At 45.5% G+C, this 26620-nt stretch overlaps 1 protein-coding gene across 1 annotated transcript in view; it reads left to right on the top strand.

Annotated features, from left to right (window-relative positions):
- Positions 1 to 335: 335 nt before the first annotated feature.
- LMCD1 (LIM and cysteine rich domains 1) overlaps positions 336 to 26620 on the top strand; it is a 57604-nt gene continuing 31319 nt past the window's right edge. Inside the window, exon 1 of the mRNA XM_082210435.1 lies at positions 336 to 730. Within this exon, the coding sequence (XP_082066561.1) occupies positions 704 to 730 (27 nt within the window). The 5' untranslated portion in view covers positions 336 to 703. The remainder of the gene's footprint in view (positions 731 to 26620) is intronic.

The following is a 26620-nucleotide window of genomic DNA, read 5'->3' as shown; positions in this document are numbered from 1 at the left end:
CTCTTTTTTCCAGCTGCAGACACCAGTAACAAACAAACGTTGCCATGGCTTAAAAATATGCATTTGGCTTAAATAAAATGTCTGATTAGCGCAACGGCGATGAGGGCCACAGTTTAGATCAGAAATTATTTTTGGATTTAATGGGCTAATAATATCCCAGGTCCCACACACTCACTTCCTCTTTCTGTGAATGAACTGGCTTGCTTAAGCGCAAGGTTTCCCCTTCATCCTTTAAAAGGGAAAGCAGGAGACGAGAGATCCCGGGGCGGGATCATTGCAGTCTCCTCGCTCGAAGCAGCTGGGCGAGCGCTGCCTCCACAGCTGGAAAACGGCGTGCCTCTGCTCGCTCCATCCTTGACCTCTGGGGGTTAAAAAGCAAGCCGAAGAACCTTGAGGATTAAAGCCTCACTTCGCATTGGCTGGAAAAGTTTAAAGCCCTCATCTGATTGGCTGGCAGGGTGTTTAGAGGAGTTGTGAGCTCCAATTAACGGGGTCCCATGCAGGCAGCTTGTGAATAAACGCTGGGGATTGGAACGTGGGGTTTGCTAATAGCTCCCGGGGCTCCTCGGTACCTACAGCAGTTTGCGATTTTTACTCACTCCAAAGCTGTTGTCCCAGCTAAAGAATTACAGCAATAAATATTTGCACGTCTCAGGCAGATTCAAATAGGAGGAAGCGCGAAGCGGGGAAGGCAAGCTGAAGAATGGATCTGAGTTCAGGAATCCAAAAGGTAAATTGCAATATTTCTTCCGCTGTACTTCCTCTTGCTTCCGTAGTTATTGCTGAGGAATATTCGAGGTTAGTTTTAGTTTCTCTCTCAACAGCTGTGGCTTTCCAGCGGACCGCAGCAAACAAAGACTTGACCTGCGAGTAAGCTTCACTGAAATCACTGGGGCTTCCCTTTAAATAGACCTTTGTACACACCTAGCCTGGGATTAAATCGCATGAAGTGGGAATTATTGTTTGACCGAAGCATTCAGCGTCTTGAAGGGACGCGCTGCTGCTGCCTTAATCTTATCGCTGATAGATTCCAGTCGGTGTTTTATGGGGAACAACTCCAGACTTGAAGAGTCTAAAAAGTGTGCTCAATACTAATGTGATAAGGAGAATCTAGTTTTGCACAGACTGTTCTACTACTGTTCTGGATTTTATTCTAAGAAATTTGTGGCTGGAAACTGTGTGCGTTCTTTTTGACTTTCACAGTCAATTTCACTAACTGTAGGAAAGGAAAGAAATTCAGCTGGTCTATAAACTTCATGTGCTGAAAAGCAGTAGCCACAGGCTAAGTATAAGGTTCGTAGCCTTTGCTTCTCCCGCTGCAAACCTGGTCTGTTGGCCTGATGCCCGGGCTCTGTATGTGTGTGCATATAATGTGCTGGATGTTACAGGTCACACAAAACAAAAAGGAGAGGCGTTTCTGTTGCTCCAGCAGCTTGAATACAGATCACTTTCTTTCACAAAGCATATGGAAAAGTAGCCATGAAGCTATTGCTACTCTTTGTGCAGTTTTCTTCATGTAAAAAAGTTTAAGACTATGCCATTGGGGGCAGGATTTCATGGGTGTAATTGAATTCCCTGCAAATGGACCTGTGAACTGTGGGTCAATATCCAATCATACCTTCCGCTTGTAGGCATAATTCTTGCAGGGGGTTATTCCCTGGTTAAATGACCAGGATATCATTCCTAAGCATACTGTAAATCCTACTGAAATCAATGGAATTTATTTCCGAGTAAGAGTGGTTAAGGTCAGGGTCCTGAGAAGATCTCTGCAGCATGTTGTGTATTGGGAAATGCTAAAGAAGTATTGAATAATTTGTGGGTCGATCACTGGACTTGTTTGCACTGAATGTCTGGACCTGTGTGGAATTGGAAAGTTATGTTGAAGTAGGTGCTGGTTTAGTGGAATGATCAAAGGGTGGGTCACAAATAAGAATGTCTTCAATTCCCGGATGCAGTTTAGAAGACTTTCTGGGAACCTGTGCCCTGAAAGAAGGCCTTTCACTTGGCATAGCATATAACAGGACTGCATGCCCTTTGTTCTTAACTATAAGAATATTGATTTCCTTCCCCATCCCTTCCTTGTTCAGATGGGCTTTATGCATTTTGAAGCCATAACTTTGGGACTGGGAGGGTGAAAGCTTTATATATCTTGATATTCAGGAGGGGGGCAGTTAGATGTCGTTGGTGCAGAAAATGAGACTCAAGGTACTGGACTTGATCTATTTCCTAACAGATGGTGATTACGTTGTAAGATACTTTGTCTAGTGTGTAATATAATAGGTGTGCAAGCTTGCTTACATACAAAACTGTTTAATAGTCAGAAAATTGAGTAGTGGCAGTGTTACAGTATTTGCAAAGGGTTAAAATAACCTGGAACACAGCACCGTGCAGCATGGAAATAGTCATCCCAATAAACTAGGTGCAGGGACTTTAAAAGCCAGCACTGTACCATTCAGCCTCAACATGCTTATGTTGCAAAACCTTTTCCACAATTGGCATGGGATGGTTGTTGTGTGCATACCAACAAATCCAGGAACGGACTTGTTCAAACCAAAGGGTCCATTTCTAGCTTATTGCTTAACCCTTCTTGTCTCTCTTATGATAATTTAATATCTCTCCCGCCCTCTGTTCTCAGTTTCCTTGAATATGAAGTTTTCAACTGATTTTTTTAAAAGTTTGCTTTTTCTGAACTTTCTGGGGAAAAACACCCCTGACTTCCAGCTGCTCTGTCAAGCAACCTCTATTCTGCTTCTCTTCAGTAACTTTGGCACAGTTGATTAAACTCTCTGTGTATCTATGACTGAATCTATGCATACTGTATTCATTACAGTGGTACCTCGGGTTAAGAACTTAATTCATTCTGGAGGTCTGTTCTTAACCTGAAACTGTTCTTAACCTGAAGCACCACTTTAGCTAATGGGGCCTCCTGATGCTGCTGCGCCACATGATTTCTATTCTCATCCTGAAGCAAAGTTCTTAACCTGAAGCACTATTTCTGGGTTAGCGGAGTCTGTAACCTGAGCGTATGTAACCTGAAGCATATGTAACCCGAGGTACCACTGTAGTTCTTTTAAATACTCCCCCCCTTTATGTTAGTGTACCCCAGAGTTTGGACCTTAGCTTCCTCTATCACTTTATTCTGGGATCCCTTATGTTCCATCTCACTCATTGAGATCTTCTGAGGGGACACTTCTGGTGGTTCCTCATGCCCCTGTGGTTCAGCCTTTGCAATGTGATTTGTTTCCACCATTCTAACCAACCAGTATGTATTGATGGTTTTTACTGATGCTTTTACTGATTTTATTAAAATCTTGTATGTTGTATGCCACCTTTGATAAACTTTTATAAAAGTCTGGATTATAAGTATTTCAATAAATAAATATTCATCACTTTATCATAACTGACTACTCACTCTTGCCTTTACTTATGGTTTTCAATCCTTTATGCTCCACTCCTGAGAACATGGCAACATTCATGTCTTCGTCATGTCAGCTTTAACTTAGGACTTGATCTTTCATTTCAGTGGTGGTGGGACTGCCATCCCACACTGCTCTGGTAATAGCCTGGGTCCTGACTTGTACGCAGTGGTGCTCTGCCGGTACTAGAGGAAAGGGTTTCAGGTAGTAATTTTTGCTGATTGTCCTCAGCCTCCTGTGTCTCCCTTGGGAACACACACCCAAACAGTTTTGGAAGTGTATGGGAGGAAAGCATGGAAGCTGGCACTTGTGAAATTGTTGCCTTGCTCCTTTCCTTCAGTGGTGAGCCTCCACTGAATCCTAGTTCCCTGCACAACTGAAGGAGCCCCTCCATTCTCACAGAAACAAGTGTGGATTCAACCCAGGGTCTGCTTTCAGGGAACAATGTAGAATGGACCAAAAATGTGGCTAGTCCCCATGCCAGTATAACTTCATGGGTGCGTCTAGCACAAAGAGTGCTGTATGCTGCTACAATAGCAAAGTGTGTCAGAAACCCTCATTCACATTTTCTCTTGCTGTCCATCTTGTCTAAGAACATAATACAGCTTTCATATTTAATTTCCCCTAAGTTGCACCTGTGGGTGACTAGAAATTATGTGGTGGCATCTTAAATGTTCACGGCATCAATAATACGGGAATGCTGTCATTGGTGATGACTCTAGCTTCTAGTGTTGGGTAAAGGATAAGTGAGGTGCTAAAATGCTAAAGCTGGCTTTATCTGTGTTGCTGGATGCAACAGAAGGCTACCTTTATTACAACTTCCATGTGGTAAAGCATTTAAATGGCTAGCACATAGTTCCTCGTCAGTAAACCAGAACATCATGGGGCATCTTCTCACAACACGTAGCTGCTAGTGAACTTGAGAATGGTGTCCAGTTAAAAGATGGAGCGTGTGTGCCTTTGGTAAAAGGACGAAAGGGATTTAGGCTTCCAAGAGGCATCTAGAGGCCTTTCTACACCCAATGACTTGCTTAGGCATGTATTAGGACCTCTAATCACAGTGTAAAAACGCCACGTAAAATGAACATAAAAATGCTAGGACAAAAATGCTTCATGCTAGCTTGAAGTAGTAAAAAGGCTTTCAGTGATGGAAAACCCAATACAGTGCAAATAGGATGTTTGGTTCATGCAACACAGTAATCCAAGTGCAGGGCTGTCTTAAGCATATGTGGCGCCGGGGTGCAAAGATCCACCCAGCGCCCCCCCCCGGTTGCCCAGTCCCAGGCGTGCAGGAGGGCAGAGCTGGCCAGCCGCCTCAGCATCTTGCTGGCTCAGTCAGCCCTGAACTCACGGCACAGAGCCGCCAGCAGCAGAAGAGCCCGCTGCTGCGCGCTGACCAACGGGCGGGCTTTCCCCCGGACTCTCAGCCTGGTGCCCCTGAGAACCCAGCGCCCAGGTGCCTGCACCCCTAGTGCTTATGAGTAAGACAGCCCTGCCCAAATGTTGGTATGGACATACAGGCTGCGGGAGAGGAGTTGGAGCCCATTTTGCTCTTCCTTGGTCCTTTTTATGGCTGCACCGCACTAAGCTATACACCAAGGTTTGGCTTAGCATTTTGTCCGAACCAGGACTCCTGCTTAAGCCCCCTCCTCAGCACTAGCCCAAGTTTTGCCAGAATGAAGTGCTTCCCCTGATGTTGACACTGGGTCAAGCATTGCATCTGGGGTAACCCATTGTGGCGGGGGGTTGCCATGGATCCTACTGACAACCCCCATATAAAAGTGTTGCTTCCGTTGCTCACCCACCAGGGGAGTGGAAGGAGTTGTGAGTGACTGGCAACAGCCACTGTTCTGTGTCATAGCTCGGGGTGTGGGCAGAAACACTGAAGAGTGGTTCAGATGGATCAGCAATGGGCCCTCATCAGGTGCCCAGCCATCAACATGAGAGGTCCGGCTAGAGCTTCTGAGTACAGTGGTACCTTGGGTTACATATGCTTCAGGTTACATACGCTTCAGCTTACAGACTCCGCTAACCCAGAAATAGTACCTGAGGTTAAGAACTTTGCTTCAGGGTGAGAACAGAAATCGTGCGGCGGCGGCGTGGCAGCAGCGGGAGGCCCCATTAGCTAAAGTGGTGCTTCAGGTTAAGAACAGTTTCATGTTAAGAATAGACCTCCAGAATGAATTAAGTTCTTAACCCGAGTTACCACTGTATTAGCTTTCTTCAGGTACGAAATCTGCACTCCCCTCCCTTTCTTTTGAAATGGTGCCATCTTGAGCAAGAAATATCAGCACCATAGATGGCGTGTGAGGCCTGTACTGCTGTGGAGTAACATTCCAAGCTGCCTGACACCTGAACTGGAACCAAGTACAACACTGGCTGACCAGAAAGAAAACAGTCATGCAGCTAGACCACACTTCGGAACAGAAATGTTGTTGCCTAGTCAAAATGAAGAAAAGACATTGAATAACACTATGATGCCCAAGGCGTGCCTAGGCCTGGCATCATTATGGTGGCATGACTCCTCTCTCTCTCTCTCTCTCTCTCTCTCTCTCTCTCTCTCCCTCCCTCCCTCCCTCCCTCCCTCCCCCCATTGGGAGAAGTCTCCTCATTTTCTGGGCACTAGGCAAACTGCTGTCAGTTTGGAGGTTGACCTAGCAATGCCATGTAGCCAGTGTGTGCAAGTCTGTGACTACAGAATCTGGCATCCATTATGGCTCATTTCAGGGTCCTGCAATGTTGATTGTTCACTCACTTTGGGGCTTAATTATTGTTGATGCCTTAAGCGGCATCCTGTTAGTAAAAAGAGAGGCAGTGGGTAGGGCAGCCATTTCAAAGCTGGAAGAGCTTAGCTTGAGAAATCTGAAATGAAGAATCTTAAGTCAAAACTGGAATGGAGCTTGATGGCTTCCACCTTTTGAACGTTATTGGAAACATTTGGTGCCAAGATGGAGATGTAATCTAATACAACCCACTCCCACTGAATCGAAACTGTTAAATAGTGGGTAGACATAGCAGACGGCACAGCGATTTCTCCAGAGCAGCTCTTTATTTGTAAGCTGGACAGAACTGAATAGCAAGCAGCTCAGCTGGCGTGCTTTTATAGGCAGCCGGCTGTCAACATTGTAGCAACAACAACCCAGGGTTTCCCACCTAAAATAACTGACATGGACCTGAGTGAAAACTACATACACAATACTCCTGGTGGCCAGGGTGAGAACTTCAATACATAACACCCCTCCCCACCAAGATAAGGCGTTAGTTACAATCGTAATGGTTTCCTTATATACAGCACTACACGTAATGGTTCAATTAGGCACAAAGCATATCGGTTACATTTCACATACTTCCATTAGACCAACAGTGTTACATGTCCAACAACATAGTCCTTTAAATACAGTCTACTGGCCTTGTGGATTTCCTGGGCGGAGAGTTCAACAGCTTCTGAGGCCACGGCCTCCTCAGTGGCTTTCTGCAGCGTGAGGTCTGGCTTGGCGAGGAGATGCCGTTGCAAACGGATGTCCCGGACCCCGCAGACGATTTGATCCATCAGGGCATCATCTAAGTCTCGGAACTCGCAGTGCATTGCAGCCTTTCGGAGGGCGGTGGTGTAGTTGTTGATTGACTCCCCCTCTGCCTGGTTCCGGTGGTAGAACGCATGGCGGGCAGCAATCTTGGACGGCTTTGGGGCTTAGTGGTTGCGGAGCTTCTCTTGAATCGTGTCCCAATGTGCTGCCTGGACTGCTAGAGGCGCAACCAATGCTTGGGCCGTCGTGAACACTTCGGGGCCACAAAGGCTGAGGAGAGGCCCTGCTTCTGCTCTACAGACCCTCTTGTCAGCTCATTTGCTTGGAGGTAGCAGTCAAACCGAGCGAGGTAGGAGTCCCATGATTCAGAGGCTGGGGCAAATGGCGGTAGAGGCACAAGTGAAGCCATGGTTCCGATGCCGACGTGGAGGCGATGGATGGAACACTGTGCTCTAGCCAGAACGGTCAGATCTGAATTGGTTCTGCTCCGTGATTTCGCTCAGTGTTTCAGCTCTGTGATTCAGCTCATCTCAGAGGGGGGCCACATCTGGCTGTGCTCTGTTGTCCATCAATCCCACCTTCGTAGCCAGTGTTAATTAGTAGGTAGACATAGCAGACGAGACAGCGATTTCTCCAGAGCAGCTCTTTATTTGTAAGCTGGAACAGAACTGAACAGCAAACAGCTCAGCCGGCCTGCTTTTATAAGCAGCCGGCTGTCAACATTGTAGCAACAACAACCCAGGGTTTCCCGCCTAAAATAACTGACGTGGACCTGAGTGAAAACTACATACACAATACTCCTGGTGGCCAGGGTGAGAACTTCAATACATAACAGAAACAACAACTCCCTCAATAGAAGACTGGCACGAACGAAATGTGTTCCCAGTGTCAGTCTCAAAAAGGGGAGAGCGGACTGTTTTTCTTCCTTTAGTACTGCTCTAGTTCTGTGTAGGCCAGGGGTTGCCAGCAAACATTTGTACACCTGAGGAGAAGCTGCAATGGGCATCACACACACTGCAACCTGTTCTATTGGCTACAATAGAATGGATAGTGGATGCACAAGCAAAGGCCTTGAGATGAATGAAGCCATTCGTGAAGGAGCCGTGCTGCACAAGATCTCCTCCTGTCCATATTTTTAAGCCTTATTGAACTGTATGTTAAAATAGTGTTTAAAAAGCCCTTAGTTCTTCTCCCAAATTGGGGTGGGTAGGTGGCCCCTGGGAGGGGGGCACAGATCAGTGCCACAGGTGGGCCCATGATGAACAGCCCTAGCACTGTCTGCCAGTACCTGCCATTCCATAGACTTGAATGGGGCACGGAAAACGTAATGTGTGAAAGGCTGCATCGAATTTCACCAATCCAGTGCAAACATGCTCCTTGACAAGCCTAAATAAAATGCACTGGCAGTTTCTGCAAAAGAAAAAAAAGGGGGGGCATACAAGCTGGAGAGGAAAAAAGGGTCAGAAGTGTCGATTTCAGTGCTTTTAATGCTCTACCTGTGGTATTATGTATCAGATTAGTTTGATGGTTGGCTCATTAGGTGTAGCATGTATGCCAAGTTTCAAGGTATTAAACTCAGCAGGTTCCACTTTTATAAGCCATCAATTTTTGAAGCTGAGAATAATGAGACTTCTCTTTGCTATTCCTCTTAACTATAGAGCCACTCCTGTGCCCCTATACAGTGGTACCTCGGATTACATACGCTTCATGTTACATACGCTTCAGGTTACAGGCTCTGCTAGCCCAGAAATATTACCTCGGGTTAAGAACTTTGCTTCAGGATGAGAACAGAAATCATGCTCCAGCGGCACGGTGGCAGCAGGAAGCCCCATTAGCTAAAGTGGTCTTCAGGATAAGAACAGTTTCAGGTTAAGAACGGACCTCTGGAATGAATTAAGTAAGTACGGTAACCAGAGGTACCACTGTAACATGGATGTGCTTGCAGTGACATCATAGACTTTTTTAAAAATATATAATTGTGTGCTTGGCTCCAGATCCATATATCATGAGTTTATCCCTTACCATGATCTGAAAACCTCTCCATAACATGAAAACCTCTGCTAATGCTACTGCTACAATCCTAACCACACTTACTTGGGAGTCAGAGTCATTGAATTCAAGTGGGCTTAACCTCTGAGTAGCTATGGCTAGGGTTGCTCTGTGATATGGAAAGCTACTGGTTCCACAGCTGCTTTCTGCAGCACAGTTCAACCAATGGAGATTCCTGGGCCAGATTTGGCCCCAGGGAGAAGTCCTGTCTGGTTTCCTAGCTGCCAACCTGGGCTGAAAGGGAGGTGTGGAGACAGCCAGCAGTTGTGGCGATGGAATATGATAACAGCATTCCTCACCCCATTCTCCACCTGACACTTCAAGTATAGTGGTACCTCGGGTTAAGTACTTAATTTGTTCCGCAGGTCCGTTCTTATCCTGAAACTGTTCTTAACCTGAAGCACCACTTTAGCTAATGGGGCCTCCCGCTGCTGCTGCTGCGCCGCCAGAGCCCGATTTCTGTTCTCATCCTGAAGCAAAGTTCTTAACCCAAGGTACTATTTCTGGGTTAGCGGAGTCTGTAACCTCAAGTGTATGTAACCTGAAGCGTATGTAACCCGAGGTACCACTGTAAACTAGTTGCTGAATTTAAATGTTGAAACCTTGAAGAAACCAGCTGAAAGATCTTCCTAAAAACCTTACGCCTATTTCACACTAGGATGGGCTGTTTCACACTGTTTCTGGGCTGCACCTTCAAGTAGGCAGGGCTAGATTAAGCCATAGCTGAACACCTGGGAAGCAGGGGTGGGGGCAAGCTTGGGCCTGCCTGTCGCAAGGTTTCTACTCAGCAGCTGAAACAAATAGTACAAACAGTTCCTTCTTCACATTTTGTTTTGATGCATGGAAAAAGTTAAGACTCTCGACTCCATTTTTCAATGGTGTGCATTTGAAGAGATTGTGAATGGATGTGATCTGATTCACTGAGGAAAATTGGATGATGGGGGGTCAGTCATGTACAAGTGGGTTCTAAATGCAATGAAAAATAAAAAAATGAACAAATGGGGTGTCAATGGTGTGACTTGCCTGGGGCACTATTTGCCTTAGAGCTAGCCGTGTTCCTTGGTGCTAGCATTCGTGGATGTGTCTGTCTGAGGGCTTCCTATACAGAACCCTTAAAATAGATTTACTTTACTCTTAACAACCTGCAGGATATACAGTGGAACCCCAGAAGCCGAACGCCTGTAAGCTCGAATGTTTTAGCTCCCGAACGATTGGAAACCAGAAGTGATTGTACCAGTTTTCGATTGATTTTGGGAAACCCAATGTCCGGAATGGCTCCTGCTGCTTCTGATTGGCTGCAGGATGCTCCTGCAGCCAATCAGAAGCTTTGCCTTGGAAGTCAAGCGTTTTGGAAGTCAAATGGACTTCCAGAACAGATTCCGTTGGACTTCCAAAGTACGTCTGTAATGCTATTTATGCATCTTGATTCTGACTGAAATATTTGCATGTACACACAGAGGATTTCTGAGGAATGCAGATTTCCATTAGTTTGAGAACCAAGCATGGCTTTACCACTAGCTAAAAATAAAGGTAAAGGGACCCCTGACCATTAGGTCCAGTCGTGACCGACTCTGGGGTTGTGGCGCTCATCTCACTTTATTGGCCGAGGAAGCCGGCGTACAGCTTCCGGGTCATGTGGCCAGCATGACTAAGCCACTTCTGGCAAACCAGAGCAGCACACGGAAACACCGTTTACCTTCCCGCTGGAGTGGTACCTATTTATCTACTTGCACTTTGACATGCTTTCGAACTGCTAGGTTGGCAGGAGCACGGACCGAGCAACGGGAGCTCACCCTGTCGCCGGGATTCGAACCGCCGACCTTCTGATCGCCAAGTCCTAGGCTCTGTGGTTTAACCCACAGCGCCACCCTGCTATTTAAACTGCTGGATTCTGTGCCATGGATTCTGTTGTTGGAAACCTGCCATGTGCCAGTTCTAAGTGGGGCTTGAAAACTGGCAGCCTGGGCATCCTCTTGATTTAGTCTACTGATTTTGTGCCACAGCACTGCTCTTCCCTACCCCTGATCTGCTCCTGACCCAATTGGCCACCCAGAAGCTAATACAACAGTAGGTCATAATTTTTCCTTTAGCCTTCTAATCAGTAGCCTGTGAGCTTCATTCAGGTAGTTTGGCGGTGTGTCTGTGGATTTGTGGTTAGGTTGGGAGATTAAATAGTCGTATTAATGTTAAGTTATACGGTATTACAATTTTATGGATTTCAAACTGTAGTACAATAAAATATAGTATGTCTGGAGGGGAGAAGCAATAAAATTATAGCTAAAAATATCCAGCATTTGGCATGGTGCAATTGCTACAACAGGCAGAAAAACCATTAAGTGGTCCATCAAGACCACCGGCAATTTTCCAGTGGTCCATAGGGCGGGTTGGAGGAAAGTTGGGAATATTTGTTCTAATCAGTTGAGGGCTCCAGACATTGGAAAGGTTTTCAAGGCAAGAACTCAAGCTTGATCTCGCAAAGCAAGTCTTCATGGAGCATTTGGAAACCTGCCTCAGTGAAGGCGCCGAGCTCACTTCAAAGGCAAATGACTTGAGGTTGCACCTGCTCAAAGTAGACCCGTTGAAACTGGTGGACATGGTTAACTATTTCAGTGGGTCTACTCTTGAGTAGAATTTAGTTTGGTACAATCTTTGTTCTTAAAGTTCCCAGCAAGCAAATCACAGAGGGGGTTTCCCTAGTCCAACAGTATCCTTATGTGTCCTCTTTCCTCTTCTGAGATTAGGTTTAGAGACTCCAGGTACCCATTGGCTCTGTGTGTTTCTGTATTTAGAATATCCTTGAATTTTGCCACAAGCAAATTGCCACCTATCCCTCTCTTGTTCTCATTTTGGAGTCCAGGTCCATTTCTTTTTCTTTTTCGAAATACCAGTTTTAAATCCAATTAATACAGGGTTGGGTGGGAGATCTTTCTACTCTATTTTTAAAAGCCTGCTCTTCCCTCCCTGCTTATCATGAATTCACACATTGTTGCCTGTGAAAAGAATCCTGCCAAGTATTTGTGCTTAGAAGGGCATGATATTTGCAGAGACTTTTGCACTGTTATATCTTGGTCACACTGAAGAGATGCTGAAATCTGGCAGATACACTTGGATTAGAATCATAGAATCATAGAGTTGGAAGAGACCACAAGGGCCATCGAGTCCAACCCCCTGCCAAGCAGGAAACACCATCAGAGCACTCCTGACATATGGTTGTCAAGCCTCTGCTTAAAGACCTCCAAAGAAGGAGACTCCACCACACTCCTTGGCAGCAAATTCCACTGTCGAACAGCTCTTGCTGTCAGTTTTCTTGGACATTGGTGTGGGTGTGCCTATAGCCAAAATAAGTGTTTCTTTGGCAAAACTGTCTTCACCTTCTAGTACCACTGTCAAACAAGGCGCTTCCAAATAATTCTGATGGCACTGAACCTTGCTCTAGGTTTGGTAGTTTCTAAAAATTCACAATCAAATCTGCTATCTCTAATTCTTGAGTGTCTCTTAGAGCAGTGTTTCCCAACCTTTTTTGGGCAAAGGCACACTTGTTTGATGAAAAAAAATCTCGAGGCACACCACCATTACAGCCCCGTGACGTCAGAGCGCGCAGCGTCACGCCGGAAGGGACGCACGAAAGTGTAAGTTTCAATTTTTTTCCTCCCCTCCTGTGTAAAGGGGAATGCACTCTGCTAAGTAAAGGCACTTGCCACAGCAGCGTCAACGTCACAGCACCCACCGGCACCCAAGAGAGAAGGGGTCTCAGCAGCCCTTTTGCCAGGAAGAGGAGCAAGAACAAGAGGAGGAGGAGGAAGAGGAAGAGAGTCCCCCCCCAAAAAAACATTCTCCTTTTGATCTTCCTTATTTGCAATTCCTCATTGCAAAACAGCGGTTGATATACAGCTGATTTTTTTGTTATTACAGTCCCCACCCCCTCACCTAGAAAAACACCACCTGTCTATTATTATTATTATTATTATTATTATTATTATTATTATTATTATTATTATTCCCCGCCACTCTGGGAGGCTGAAGCCCTTTAAGGCTTCCTTCTGTCCACTCTCTGTGAATTACCTGCCCGGAGCGGGTTTCTGGGGGGGGGCGCTGCTGCCGGTGTCCTCCCCGTCGAGTCTCGCCTTGCCCGGCGCGTGGCGGCCGCCCTTTCCCACACTCTGCCGGCTGCGCTGCCAAGCCCCGCGGCTCGGCCTGTCAGCGTTACCGGGCTCGGCGGGCGGTAATTCCCGAAGAAAGCCGGCGGCGCTTGAGGAGCTGGCAAGCCCCCATTTGCATGTCTGTTTTCCACAGCCCTTGAAGAGGATTAAGTTCCCTCCTTCCTGCCGGGGAACCTCCAAGCTTTGGGGGTGGGGGGGAGGAGGCAGGAAAGCGAGGCAGGAAGGAGAGCGCGGCTTGGCTCCTCGCCGCCGCCGCCGCCCCACCTCTCGCCGCCGGACTCGCCCACCTCCCTCCAGGCAACATCTCGCGGCACACCAGGCAACATCTCGCGGCACACTAGTGTGCCGCGGAACAGTGGTTGGGAAACACTGTCTTAGAGTGAGTGCTTGCTGGGGGATACTGATAAATGAGCAGTCAATTATTTCTGGCTGAACAAGAAATCAGCAAGAATGTCTTACCATTTTGTGAACTTGCTGCCTTTGCATGCCTTTTCCAGTTTCCCCCCACTCTCCAATGATATTTCCAATATTTTCCTTTTCTTTAATTCATGGGAAATTGGAATCGAAATCTCTACTGCATAAGAGAAGAATAAGAAACAGTGCATGAACAGGATAGTATGTTGGTTGGAAGTGGATTTTGTGCAAGGATTTTCTTGTGCAACAGAATGTTATCCCTCTTTCATTCTTCCCATGCACCTCCTAAATCTCTTCCAGGGGTTTCCCCAATCGTTTAGACCAGATTTGGGGGGTGTTGTTTTTTTGGGGGGACAGGGCAGTGAAAGCTGCATTGTGCTAGCACTAATCCTTTAGTGGAATACTGCCCCTGGCTCCATATTGGAGCAGTGCAACATTAAGAGTGGTATAGTGTTAATCTGGATTGGCCACTAATTCTAGCTGATGCCTGTTAACCTTATGACTGCAAACCTAATGACTTGTTTGGAGGAGGAAAGAGACTGGATGTCATGTGTGTGAGGGTGTTGATCCCTACATAGTTCACCAGCAGCTCCTATCTCTGGTTTTAGAAGAAGAGGAGCATCAGTTACTAGTACGGACACATGGTTGGGTGCGGAAATGCTGGATGACCTGACAATTGCTCGCTAGTCATAACAAGGAGAGCCCTGATAAACAATGCAGAACTGATACACCCTTGTTTCCCGCTTTAAAGAAATATTATATACAAGAAACCATGGGAATATTTATATTCTCTTTAAAGCAATGAGGAGAGAACCTGAAAGCCCATTCTGTGTTTATTTTGTATACTCATAACTGTTGGGCTCTTCTGGGGTTTGCCTAGTGGAATATACGAAGCAAGCTCTAATTCCTTCAGGCTTTGAATTCTGCCCCACTGCAGAGCATTTAGCAACTCGTTTTTCCCAAGAAGGCTATCTACAGCAGTGAACTGCAAAGAGAGAGAATGTAAATGCGCTGTAACTTAGAATAAAACTACACAGCATCCAATGCATTCCATAATAGTAATAACAGTAACCCTGAGTTTTTAATCCATTGCAATTCACTGCCCTGTCCACAAAGGTCAAAACACCCTGGAGATTTGCAAAGGTCCCACCAAGAACCTGGTTGTGTCTGGACATAGTAATAGCATGCTAAATTTTGGCCCGTATAAGATATGCTTTACACTGCTTGCAACAAATGTTGTGGTGCTTGAATGCTATTTCACAATTATTATTTTTTTTAAAAAACAACAACCCAGTAAATTTTCAGTTTCAAAATTTTGAATATTAATGTCCTGAAATTTAACCTCAAAACTTTTGACAGTATTTTGTGACCAGTCCTGAAATCTGTATCTGTGGATTTGCTAGAATGCTGTTAGTAGAACATGAACGTGCAACAGAATTTACTTATCTGTTGGATCCTAGCCGATGTTGTCCACTCCTGTCACATGCTACAAAATGTTGAACTCTATTGTAAACAATGCTGACATGTGGAAATAAAGCTAATGTGCCATTAGGATGTTTTTCACAGGCAGCTGATGCTTCTAAGTTTACTTCTGAGTAGGAATGGGCAATACATTTGATTTGGTTCACATTTAAAGGTGAATCTCTCTTATTCGCACTTTCCGAAATAATATGTGAACCGAGACACAGACATCCTTTGAAATTTGCACTTCTTCAAATTTTGCAGCCCTGTTCTGTGGTCAAATACTGTGTGCAATGCATATACAGTGGTACCTCAGGTTACGTACTTAATTCGTTCCGGAGGTCCGTTCTTAACCTGAAACTGTTCTTAACCTGAAGCACCACTTTAGCTAATGGGGCCTCCCGCTGCTGCCGCGCCGCTGCCGCATGATTTCTGTTCTCATCCTGAAGCAAATTTCTTAACCCAAGGTACTATTTCTGGGTTAGCGGAGTCTGTAACCTGAAGTGTATGTAACCTGAAGCGTATGTAACCCAAGGTACCACTGTACTGTACGAGGTGAAAGTGTGGCTGAAAACGCAGGCATTGGTGAAAATGACATACAGGAAAGCAGTATATACGTATGGGGAAATAGCTTTCCAAAAATTCACACTACAATGCTGAATAATTTTCATGAGGACTTTTTAGAAAACATTGCAAACCGACGCAAAGAACTGACTGGAAAAATTAGGGACCGAAATTGACAAATTTACCCATCTCTACACTTGCTGTTCAGAAGGTCGGCAGTTCGAATCCCTGCGACGGGGTGAGCTCCCGTTGCTCTGTCCCAGCTCCTGCCAACCTAGCAGTTCGAAAGCACAAAGTGCAAGTAGATAAATAGGTACCGCTCCAGCGGGAAGGTAAACGGCGTTTCCGTGTGCTGCTCTGGTTCGCCAGAAATGGCTTAGTCATGCTGGCCACATGACCTGGAAGCTGTATGCCGGCTCCCTTGGCCAATAAAGCGAGATGAGCACCGCAACCCCAGAGTCGGTCATGACTGGACCTAATGGTCAGAGGTCCCTTTACCTTTACCTTTACACCTGAGCAGACGTGTCAGCTCCAGAGCACTTAGCCTCCTTCAGATGACGTGATTTGCATGTGTGTGATGTCCCCCCCACACACACACTCTGGGCCCCCTCAAACTTGGGGGCAACTTGGTGCCTCTGCACCTGAGCAAGCATGGGTAGGATTGGACTGCATGGATAGCTTTTCCATAGGTCCTGAGAGCTCCAAAAGGGTGTTGAGTCACTCCACATCTTGACACATGATGGAACCAGTCCTGCTTCTTTCACACAACCCCAGAAGCGTGGAGAGAGAGAAGTGTTTATGACTTTACGATCTAAAAGTTCTCAGGGCAGGAGCCTGTTGGCTTGCATGCTGAAGACGAATCCTTTAGTAGTGGCTTAAATGAAATCTTGCAGTGTTTTCAGCTCTTCTCACACTATCCCCAGTCTTGGCCCAGCTGAGGAAATGCAGGAGTGAATGGGATTATTATGCATTGAAACAATTTGAACCTCAAATATTTGCCTTGGTTTTGTTCCTAGGAGCGGGTGAAGCCTTGAACCTAGTCCTTGGTTATTTTACCCAGACCGTTTTTGCCATACTTGTCACCTTAGACTCAAAGTAAACTTCGGTACAGCACACTCTTTGCATTCATGAATAGGTGCAGAAGTTCAAACAAGGATAAAAACCTCTGTAGACAAGGCTCTCCTGTTGCTTGTAGAAGGCAGCGGACACAGCCCTGACAGGAATGTCCTGATGTGTATTGGATTAAGGGCAAGTCTAGCAACTTCATTTGCCTGCGTCCCGCCCCGCCCCCCGCCCAATAGATTTGGGCTTGGCAAGCCTCCTAGTCCTGCCAACTCATCAGTGTTCTGTATGAATGTAACTGATCCACTATAGAGAAAACAAACTGATTCATTAAGGCTACTAATGGTTGCCAAATGCAATCCATGGTGGTTTTTACCATGGATGCTGCCTTGTTTACATTTATGCACAAACACTTGATAGCTCTCTGCTTGAAAGATCCTTTTTCTCCCTCCTTCCTCCATCCCCCCAAGTTGTAACAACCCTATCCAACAGTGTGGTACTGAGCCAAAAAGCAAGGCTTTGTTTATCTTTGATGCCTCAGAGTGATTCTGTAGTAAAGAGAGAGAGTTCATTATTTTAGATGTCTGCAAAAGACTCTTTTGTCCACATAATGTAGCAACTCTGAAGGTGAATGTTGAAAGAATCCTGGAAACTACTTTTGTTAAGATATTACAACTGGTATATAATGATGGATAAGCCTCTTAATAACCTGCTTATTGTATTTATTAAATTTATGTCCCACCCTTCCTCCCAGGGGAGCCCAGGTTTCTACATTCATTTCTTCTTTTTCTGAATGCAGTGGAACAGCTGCACAATTTCTCCAGCAGTAGATGATTTGTCACACAGCTTTTCTGGCCGGCCATTGCCTATATAGACTGTGGCAGCCATTTTATTCTTTATGGTCCATCGTTCCTTTCTATGAACATTCTATCGCAATTGTGTCTTTGTACATCTATTTTCTTCCCCTTAAATTACAATTATTGGGAGTACAGCAAGGTGGGGGGAGGAAGTATTGAACCCCCTCCCTGGTCTCAAAACACCACAGTCCCAATGAAAATTACCTTTATCTCCCACAACAAACCATTTGTGGCTAGGTGGACGTTATTTAGATTCCCGAAATCTGGCACCAGAGCTGCTATTCCACTTGCAGCTTAAAGTGGAACAAACGGTGGGGGGGGGGGGGTTTCAGCCGGAACTCAGTTCTGGCACATCTCTGGTAGGTGTCATTGCCATTCTAAGAAAACAAGTTGAGTTCTGGCACCTCTTTTTCTAGAAAAATAGCTCCAAGAACAGCAATAACTGGGTGCTGGTGATACAGTCCATGCACTGCCTGTGCAGTAGTCTCTTGCCCAAAACATAATTCTGTAAAAATGTGAAGTCACTTTTCTCTTGGGCTACTGCTCCTGAGTCCTGGCTGAGTGATATTTCTTAGCTCATTTCAACGGCCAAAAGATTCTCTGTGTTGTATATCTTCAGATATGTATACCTTTTAAAAACGTGCTTTACCTGACTTTCCAGATTATTGGAAATAAACATGGCTTGGGTGGATTATAGCCAGGAGTTCTATTTGTTCTGTGCCATTATTGTGCTTCTAAAGCCTCTTTATTCTCAGCTTCTTTGTTGTCAACCTTTCTTTCGTGTTTGTCTGTTTGTTTTGCTTGCTGGTAACTGTAGTCACTGACTTAAAGCTTCTTCTTTTTTTTAGGACAGTGTCTTATCAAAACATCTCACAAACATAATATGTTTCTTAGAATCCCCAGCCCTATATAGACCTGAAACTTGGAAATGCCCCAACCCACATCGGGACAATATCTTTTATTCCGCCAACCAAACTGTGGCAAAATAGCACAAAAGCTTTTGAATTCTCTGGAGCTCTTCATCGTCCTAGATGAGAAGCAAAGCAACACTAGACCTTTAATACAAATTGGTATATGTAATAAACAATGGAAGCAACTTGCTTTGCAAACCATTAAGGATGAGTGGGGAGTGCACGACGATAATGACTATGTCTTCTGGACATCACTTGTTCTCAACTAGTATCACTTGCTAGGAAGTTTGGCAGCTGTTGGCGTCTTGACCGACTCATGTGTAGGCTGACTTTAACTCCACTTGGAAACCCTGAGCTCCAGCTGCATTGCACTAATGATTGCCAGACAGAATATTTTTGGTCTGTATGGGACTGCTGTGATGTGGTTGAGATTTTTATACTAAGGGACGAGACCCATTCAGCTTTCTATGAACTGAGCACTTCTAAATAACTTCCTGAAAGAAGCAAGTGTGTGTGTGTGTGTGTGTGTGTGTGTGTGTGTGTGTGTGTAATAGTGGCACCAGCAGCTAGGAGCATGATACTTAAAGGGACAAGAGAAAGATTAAAGTGAAGGATGTCACTGTGTGACTAACGGGATTCATTTTCTAATGCCGTAGAATTGCTTCAAAAAGCAACTCAAAATTCTTTATAAATGTGTCTACTGCCTAGTACAGTTAGTTGGAAACTGGTGTACATGAGGATAAAAACTCATTAACATAATAAACTCATGATATAATGAACAAAGTACAGCTGATAAGCCAAAGGGACACCTTGAATAAACTCAGAATTAAACAGAGGGCAGTAGTATAGATCTGCCTGGATTCTAAATTGCTGCCAATATATGACTGTCCATTTATTGCACGTTTCCCAAAAGCTGTGTTTCTCTTCCCTCGTAGGCGAAGGCGGGACTTGAGTGGACAGATTGGCTTGCGGGATCTGCTTTTGGTTTTGTTTTGTTTTTAGTGATAACTTGAAGGCCAGCCATCAAGAGGCTGGTGCAAAAGATGTAAGCCCAGACATGATCAGCCCCCAAATCATTATTGTTTCCTCCCAATCATTCTTCATTTCCATTTCTTCAGTCACAAGATAATTAAGGAGAGGGTTTTTTTGTCGCTGCCATGGTTAAACAGATAGGGGCTGGGAATCACCAGTAGATCCAGATCTGTCTTCTTCCCACTTGGGGCTTTTCCAAGTGCTTCAGCAGGCTTCCAGGTTGGCTCTTGTGCAGTCCTGATCTCACTGCCGCCCTGACCAGCCCCATCCAGGTATGCTGCAGTGACCCTGGGGTCAAGAGGACAGCTTTGCAGTTCCACTTCGCCACACGGGCCACCACTGCTATGGAGAATTGACTTTCAATGATTCCCTATGCCCTTCTTTGTATTTTATGCCTAGGCCCTCTTAGTATGTCTTCAGGATGTTTGGGAAGGGCAGTGCATCCATTTGTATCATGACCGCTGAAATAAACCATTGGCTAAGGTGCACAGTCTGTAGCGCTTGCTAGCCACCATTTGCATGAGGCTTACACGAAGAAGAAGAAGAAGAAGAGTTTGGATTTGATATCCCGCCTTTCACTCCCCTTCAGGAGTCTCAAAGCGGCTAACAATCTCCTTTCCCTTCCTCCCCCACAACAAACACTCTGTGAGGTGAGTGGGGCTGAGAGACTTCACAGAAGTGTGACTGGCCCAAGGTCACCCAGCAGCTGCATGTGGAGGAGCGGAGACGCGAACCCGGTTACCCAGATTACGTGACTACCGCTCTTAACCACTACACCACACTGGCTCTCCTTTGGCATCTCTGCAGTCGACAGGGTCAGTGATTGTATCTGGCGGTGCCTTGGAGCCATTCATCAACAGAATACTCTGCTGGATGCATGCATGCCACACCACAAGATCCTGACTAGTAACTAGCCTCAAATCCATTGCAAGCCAATTGCTTAATATTGGGAAGAATGTCTCAGTTCATTCTGATTCTCCATAAGGGTGGAATAACTTTCTCGGAGGGGTCCTTCTTGGCTCCGGTTAGTACATGTGTTTAGCAGCGGGAGGTGCCCGAGTTCAGAATACTCGGTTGATCTGCCTGTAATCCACTTGGCCATTTCCCTCTCCCCCTCCAAAAGTTAACTCAATTGTTCTTAACACCACTTCTAAAAGTGCCAGCCAATTCTGGATTTGCTGTGCTAGCAACTAAGCACAATGGATTCAAAGTAATAACAGCTGCACCACAACACAGCATCGCAGACCAAGATGCTTGTACCTAGGGATGAAAAAAGCGTTGCCAAAAGGCATGTTGAGGCTAGATGCAGTCACTCGAAGGCTGTTTTGACAAGCAAGACTTACCAAGTCAATGGATTCTTTTCGCATTCCCCCACGTGTAACTAGGAAGTGACCTTCTACCAAGCAGGTGCATCTACTCAGTATTGGCAATATTCACTGGCAGTGACTCTCTCCAGGGTTTCAGGCAGGGGTGTCTCCCAGCCCCAGCTGCAGATATCAAGATGGAACATGGAATCTCCATGCAAAGCCAATTCTCTCCTCCTGAGCGACATCCATTTGTCTCTTAAATGAAAAACCTACATCGATGAGACTAGTCTTGCTCAACCTGATGTGCTCCAGATGTTTCAAATTGAAACTCCCATCATCCCTGACCATTAGCCATGCTAACTGAGTATTGAGTATTGAGAAGGCCCCTGGGATGACTGCCCCACTTCAGATGGTAGGAATACCTGCAGGACGTCCTCCACTGAAGTTCTTCATGATGATGATGATGATTTATTTATACCCCGCCCATCTGGCTGGGTTTCCCCAGCTACTCTGGGCAGCTCCCAACAAAATATTAAATACACGATAAAGCATCAAAATTAAAAATTTTCCTAAACAGGGCTGCCTTCAGATGTCTTCTAATAGTCAGATAGTTGTTTATTTCCTTGACATCTGGTGGGAGGGTGTTCCACAGGGCAGGCGCCACTACCGAGAAGGCCCTCTGCCTTGTTCTCTGCAGCTTCACTTCTCACAGTGAGGGAACTGCCAGAAGACCCTCAGAGCTGGACCTCAGTGCTTGGGCTGAATGATGGGGGTGGAGACTCTCCTTCAGGTACACCGGGTTGAAGCCATTTAGGGCTTTCAAGGTCAGCGCCAACACTTTGAATTGTGCTCGGAAATGGACTGGGAGCCAATGTAGGTCTTTCAGGACCGGTGTTATGTGGTCTCGGCGGCCGCTCCCAGTCACCAGTCTAGCTGCCGCTAGACTGTACATATGGAGGTATAGGTGGTCTTTCAAGTACTACAATCTTAGCTGTGAAGGACCTGAAAAGGTTAAATGCAGCACTTCTGAATTGTAGAGTTGGAAAGGGCCCCCAAGGGCCATCTAGTCCAACCCTCTGCAATGCAGGTCCAATGCAATCGGCATGGCAAAGGCTATGATCTTAATAGTTTCTGTATCCTTCAGTAACCCTTAGTAACAGCCTTCAAAGGCACTCCTATGTATAATACATTGCAGTAGTCTAACTTGGAGGTTCCCAGAGCAAATGAGGCCGAGCTATCTCTGTCCTAACATACCAGCTGGTGAAAATTACTTTGTGCTACGGAAGCAGATTGCGCCTAGAGTGTCAAAGACGAAGGAAGGAAGACTGCCTTTTTATTATTGTTATTATTTCAAAAACCTGCAAAACCCATTTGGCTCGGAGCCAAAAATGGACAAAGGGAATGAATACATACACCATGAGAGAAGGCAGTTTTCCGCTCCCATCTGTGTCCTGCTGTAGGATTGTGGTGATGATTGCCAGCTAAGGTTGCCACCCCCAGACCAGTCTTCCTTGGAACAAATTGTCTTGGCCCTCTTCTCCTCTTGTGAAGCCAGTCACCGCTACGTTGTCAAGCACCATTTCAAATATGAATTTCTAAGAAAAGATCTTAAAAATAAATGTTATCTCTCATCCGGATAAGTAGAGCTTATTTTTCTTCTGTTTTATCCACCAGACACCCAGACATCTAAATTTATCTAGCAGGATTATGCCTTTTTACAGTCATCTCTCATTTTCAGCCTATGAAACTTCACCTCATATTTCACTGCATCATTCTTTCAAGAACATTTGCACATGGGTGGAGCTGGAGAAACTCAAACCAGGATAACAATCCAGGCTTCTTCCTTATTTATCTCCCACAATGTGCTTTCCCCTGTGCCTAATTTGTCTTTTTCAGTTACTCCCTCATTTTCCCAAAGCTTGCCAGCAACTATTATGAGACTTTGGAACACGAACTAAAGAGACCCATATTTCTGGATAGAAGGCTCTTTAAAAAAAAACAAAAAACACCCTAAGTACAGTGAAAGTCTTGTCGTACAGAGAATCATTTTTGGCAGGGGCATTACGAGTGATGTTCTATAATCTACGGCTTGCAATTGTTGCCAGCTTTTTAGCCAGCCTCTCTAGCTATTCCTTTTTTTGTGCAGGCATTCGAAGGAGATAAGTGATAATGGTTGATCAGTAAAAAGGCACAGGGACAAAGTTTTTCTTGGTTAGTTGGCAACCCTAAGTTCTAGAGAACCATAAAATGCCGTGATTACTTTATAGGAAGATTGAGGCCCCTCCAGAGATATTTTGTGTGTGCATTCATGATGATTTGTGCTCATGGCGCTATTGGGGCAGTCACACTCAATCCAGCTTTCAGTACTGTTGGCTCCTGCAAAAGTTTTGGGGTAGTCACACTGCTTGTTTTTCCAATCAGTATGTATCCCATAATGACCTGCTGAAATCCCATAACTAACTTGTTTGTTTGTTTGTTGAATTTATATACCGCCCTATACCCGGAGGTCTCAGGGCAGTTCACAGAACAAAATCAAAATATAAAATCATAAAATATATAATCAAAATAAAAACAACCCAATAACCCCACCCCCAAAACCCCATAAAGTGGTACCTGGTTACAAACTTAATTCGTTCCGGAGGTCCGTTCTTAACCTGAAACTGTTCTTAACCTGAGGTACCACTTTAGCTAATGGGGCCTCTTGCTGCCACTGCACCGCCAACACACAATTTCTGTTCTCATCCTGAGGTAAAGTTCTTAACCCAAGGTACTACTTCCGGGTTAGCAGAGTCTGTAGCCCAAGGTGTTTGTAACCTGAGGTACCATTGTACAGTATTTTAAAAGGGCGTAGGATGTCAATCAAATCAACTCAAGGCCTGGTAAAAAAGGAACATTTTACCTTGTGCCCAAAGGTGTGTAGTGAAGGCACCAGGTGAACTTTCCTGGGGAGAGCATTCCACAGACAGGGAGCCACTGCAGAAAAGGCCCATTCTCATGTTGCCACCCTCCGGTTCTCTGGAGGATTTTATAACACAAACGTTCCGGTTTATATTTGTTCTGCTATTATTATTATTATTATTATTATTATTATTATTAATACCTCGCCCATCTGGCTGGGTTTTCCCAGCCACTCTGGGCAGCTTCCAAAAGAATATTAAAATACTGTGATACATCAAACATTAAAAGCTTCCCTAAACAGGGCTGCCTTCAGATGTCTTCTAAAAGTCTGGTGGTAGTTGTTCTCTTTGACATCTGGTGGGAGGGCGTTCCACAGGGAGGGCGCCACTACCGAGAAGGCCCTCTGCCTGGTTCCCTGTAATTTGGCTTCTCGCAGTGAGGGAACCGCCAGAAGGCCCTCGGAGCTGGACCTCAGTGTCCGGGCAGATCGATGGGGGTGGAGACGCTCCTTCAGATATACTGGACCGAGGCCGTTTAAGGCTTTAAAGGTCAGCACCAACACTTTGAATTGTGCTCGGAAACGTACTGGGAGCCAATGTAGGTCTTTCAAGACCGGTGTTATATGGTCTCGGCGGCCGCTCCCAGTCACCAGTCTGGCTGCTGCATTCTGGATTAGTTGTAGTTTCCGGGTCACCTTCAAAGGTAGCCCCACGTAGAGCGCATTGCAGTAATCCAAGCGGGAGATAACCAGAGCATGCACCACTCTGGCGAGGCAGTCCGCGGGCAAATAGGGTCTCAGCCTACGTACCAGATGGAGCTGGTACACAGCTGCCCTGGACACAGATTTAACCTGTGCCTCCATGGACAGCTGTGAGTCCAAAATGACTCCCAGGCTGCGCACCTGGTCCTTCAGGGGCACAGTTACCCCATTCAGGACCAGGGAATCCTCCACACCTGCCTGCCTCCTGTCCCCCCAAAACAGTACTTCTGTCTTGTCAGGATTCAACCTCAATCTGTTAGCCACCATCCATCCTCCAACCGCCTCCAGACACGCACACAGGACCTTCACCACCTTCACTGGTTCTGATTTGAAAGAGAGGTAGAGCTGGGTATCATCCGCATACTGATGAACACCCAGCCCAAACCCCCTGATGATCTCTCCCAGCGGCTGCATGTAGATGTTGAAAAGCATGGGGGAGAGGACAGAACCCTGAGGCTGTCCTATTCTTATGTTTGTTGTTTGTTTGTTTATTCTATCTGCAATTATTTTAATTAAATAATTATTTTAACTAAATAAAGCACAAACATGCATTAAAACCAGCATTTTTAAAAATCTAATTTTAAAAACTTGATGAAAACACCCCACTCACATAAAAAAGCCATAGATAATTAAAAGCCAAAGGGATGTTTTTGCCTGGCACCTAAAGGTATGTAATGATGGCACCAGGTGAGAGCCTTCCATAAGCAGGGAGCTACATCAAAGAGAGTGGCATTGCAAAGGAGCAGATGAGATTCAGAGCTTTCGCAAAGGAAAAGGGAACATTAAATGCAACTTGTTGCTGTGGCATCAAAGTAAAACTGATGCAGTGGGTGGCCTGGCATTCACTGGTGAGGATTAGCTTTGCGTAATTGATATTGTATGAGGGACAGAGTAGGGTAGCGCCCCACCCCCCGCCCCACCACCCATGTGCTGGAAAGATCTGAAGCAAGGGACATGTTGCGTATGTGTATGTAGGGCCCTGCAGGACCAGGGTTCAAAAATGCTTGGGGAGTTGATACAGAAGGTCCTCCCCATCGCCTGTCCCATTCCCCCACACTTTCAGGTTTTGTATTGATAGCAAGGTGTGAGGGTCAGCAGGAATGAGAGCAGTGAATACAGGCTTGCTCTCTCCTTCATGTGAGGGTAAATCACACGAGCGAATAAGCTGCTTGGATACAGAAGGGCTGTGCGATGTCTGTACCAAAATGCACTGTACTTCTGCCAGCTTGCTCCCTCTACACATCCATAGACACACACAAATATATTTCCTGTTAAGGGGGGGGGCGAGGAGAGAGAAAAGGCTGCACTGCTTTCAAGGGCAGACTGGCACCTCTGTGTATAATCTTTGACATGCAGAAGAATTTCTGCCAGGTCTGAGGAAATGGATTTTGGAGCCTGGAAAAATTCCTTGGGGGTGGGGGAGAGGGACAATGACAAGGCCGATTATGAAGTCGGCATTCCATGGTATCCATTTCTCTAGAATATTTCCTTTTAGGACAACTTCATTTTTGGCGCCACCAGTACATTTTTCCCCTTCTTTAAATACAGAGTCACACTGGATCATTTTCTGAAGATTAAAGGCAGGAATTTGTTAGGTTTTTGAGCACAATTACCAGAGTATTTGTGCCATGTCAACTTGGAAGTGTTCTTTGTTCTTCACCTTTTTAAAAGACCAACATTACATTTGAATTAATTTTATAGGCCCTTTTCTCAATGGGCCTGCCCTCTCATGAATGAACAGCAGAACAAGATTGCAGCGATCTCTCCCCCCCCCCCCCACCTTTCCTTCCTCCTAGGACACTTTTTATTTTTCACCATGGAAACCATCTACAAAGTATAGCAGCAAAGATGTGGAAACTAGGACCACATTCTCAAAATAACTCTTAGGTCTTTCTGGGTACAGAGCGCCTATAAAAATGAGCTTGGATATCAAGTCACCAGTGTATTGCAATCTCATGAATGCTCAGTTTATGTTTCCTTGTTTATCTTGCAGCAAAACAAATTCTTCAACAACCAGAACTAAGACAGCACTGTGTTTCTTTATCTTAACCTCTTACCAAGATAATATAGCTTTAAATGTGTCATTTATCATCGCATACTTTAAGCAAGTATCTTATCACAGTGAAAGATGGCTGCTCAGTTCCCTTCTAAGTATAAATGCGCTTTGGACACTTGGCTAGCTTACGGTCTTGATCTATCCAA

Source organism: Podarcis vaucheri, assembly GCF_965113315.1.
Source record: "Podarcis vaucheri genome assembly, chromosome: 2".
NCBI lineage: Eukaryota > Metazoa > Chordata > Lepidosauria > Squamata > Lacertidae > Podarcis > Podarcis vaucheri.
The sequence above is the reverse complement of the archived record's forward strand: the minus strand, read 5'-3'. Positions and strand labels throughout refer to the sequence as shown.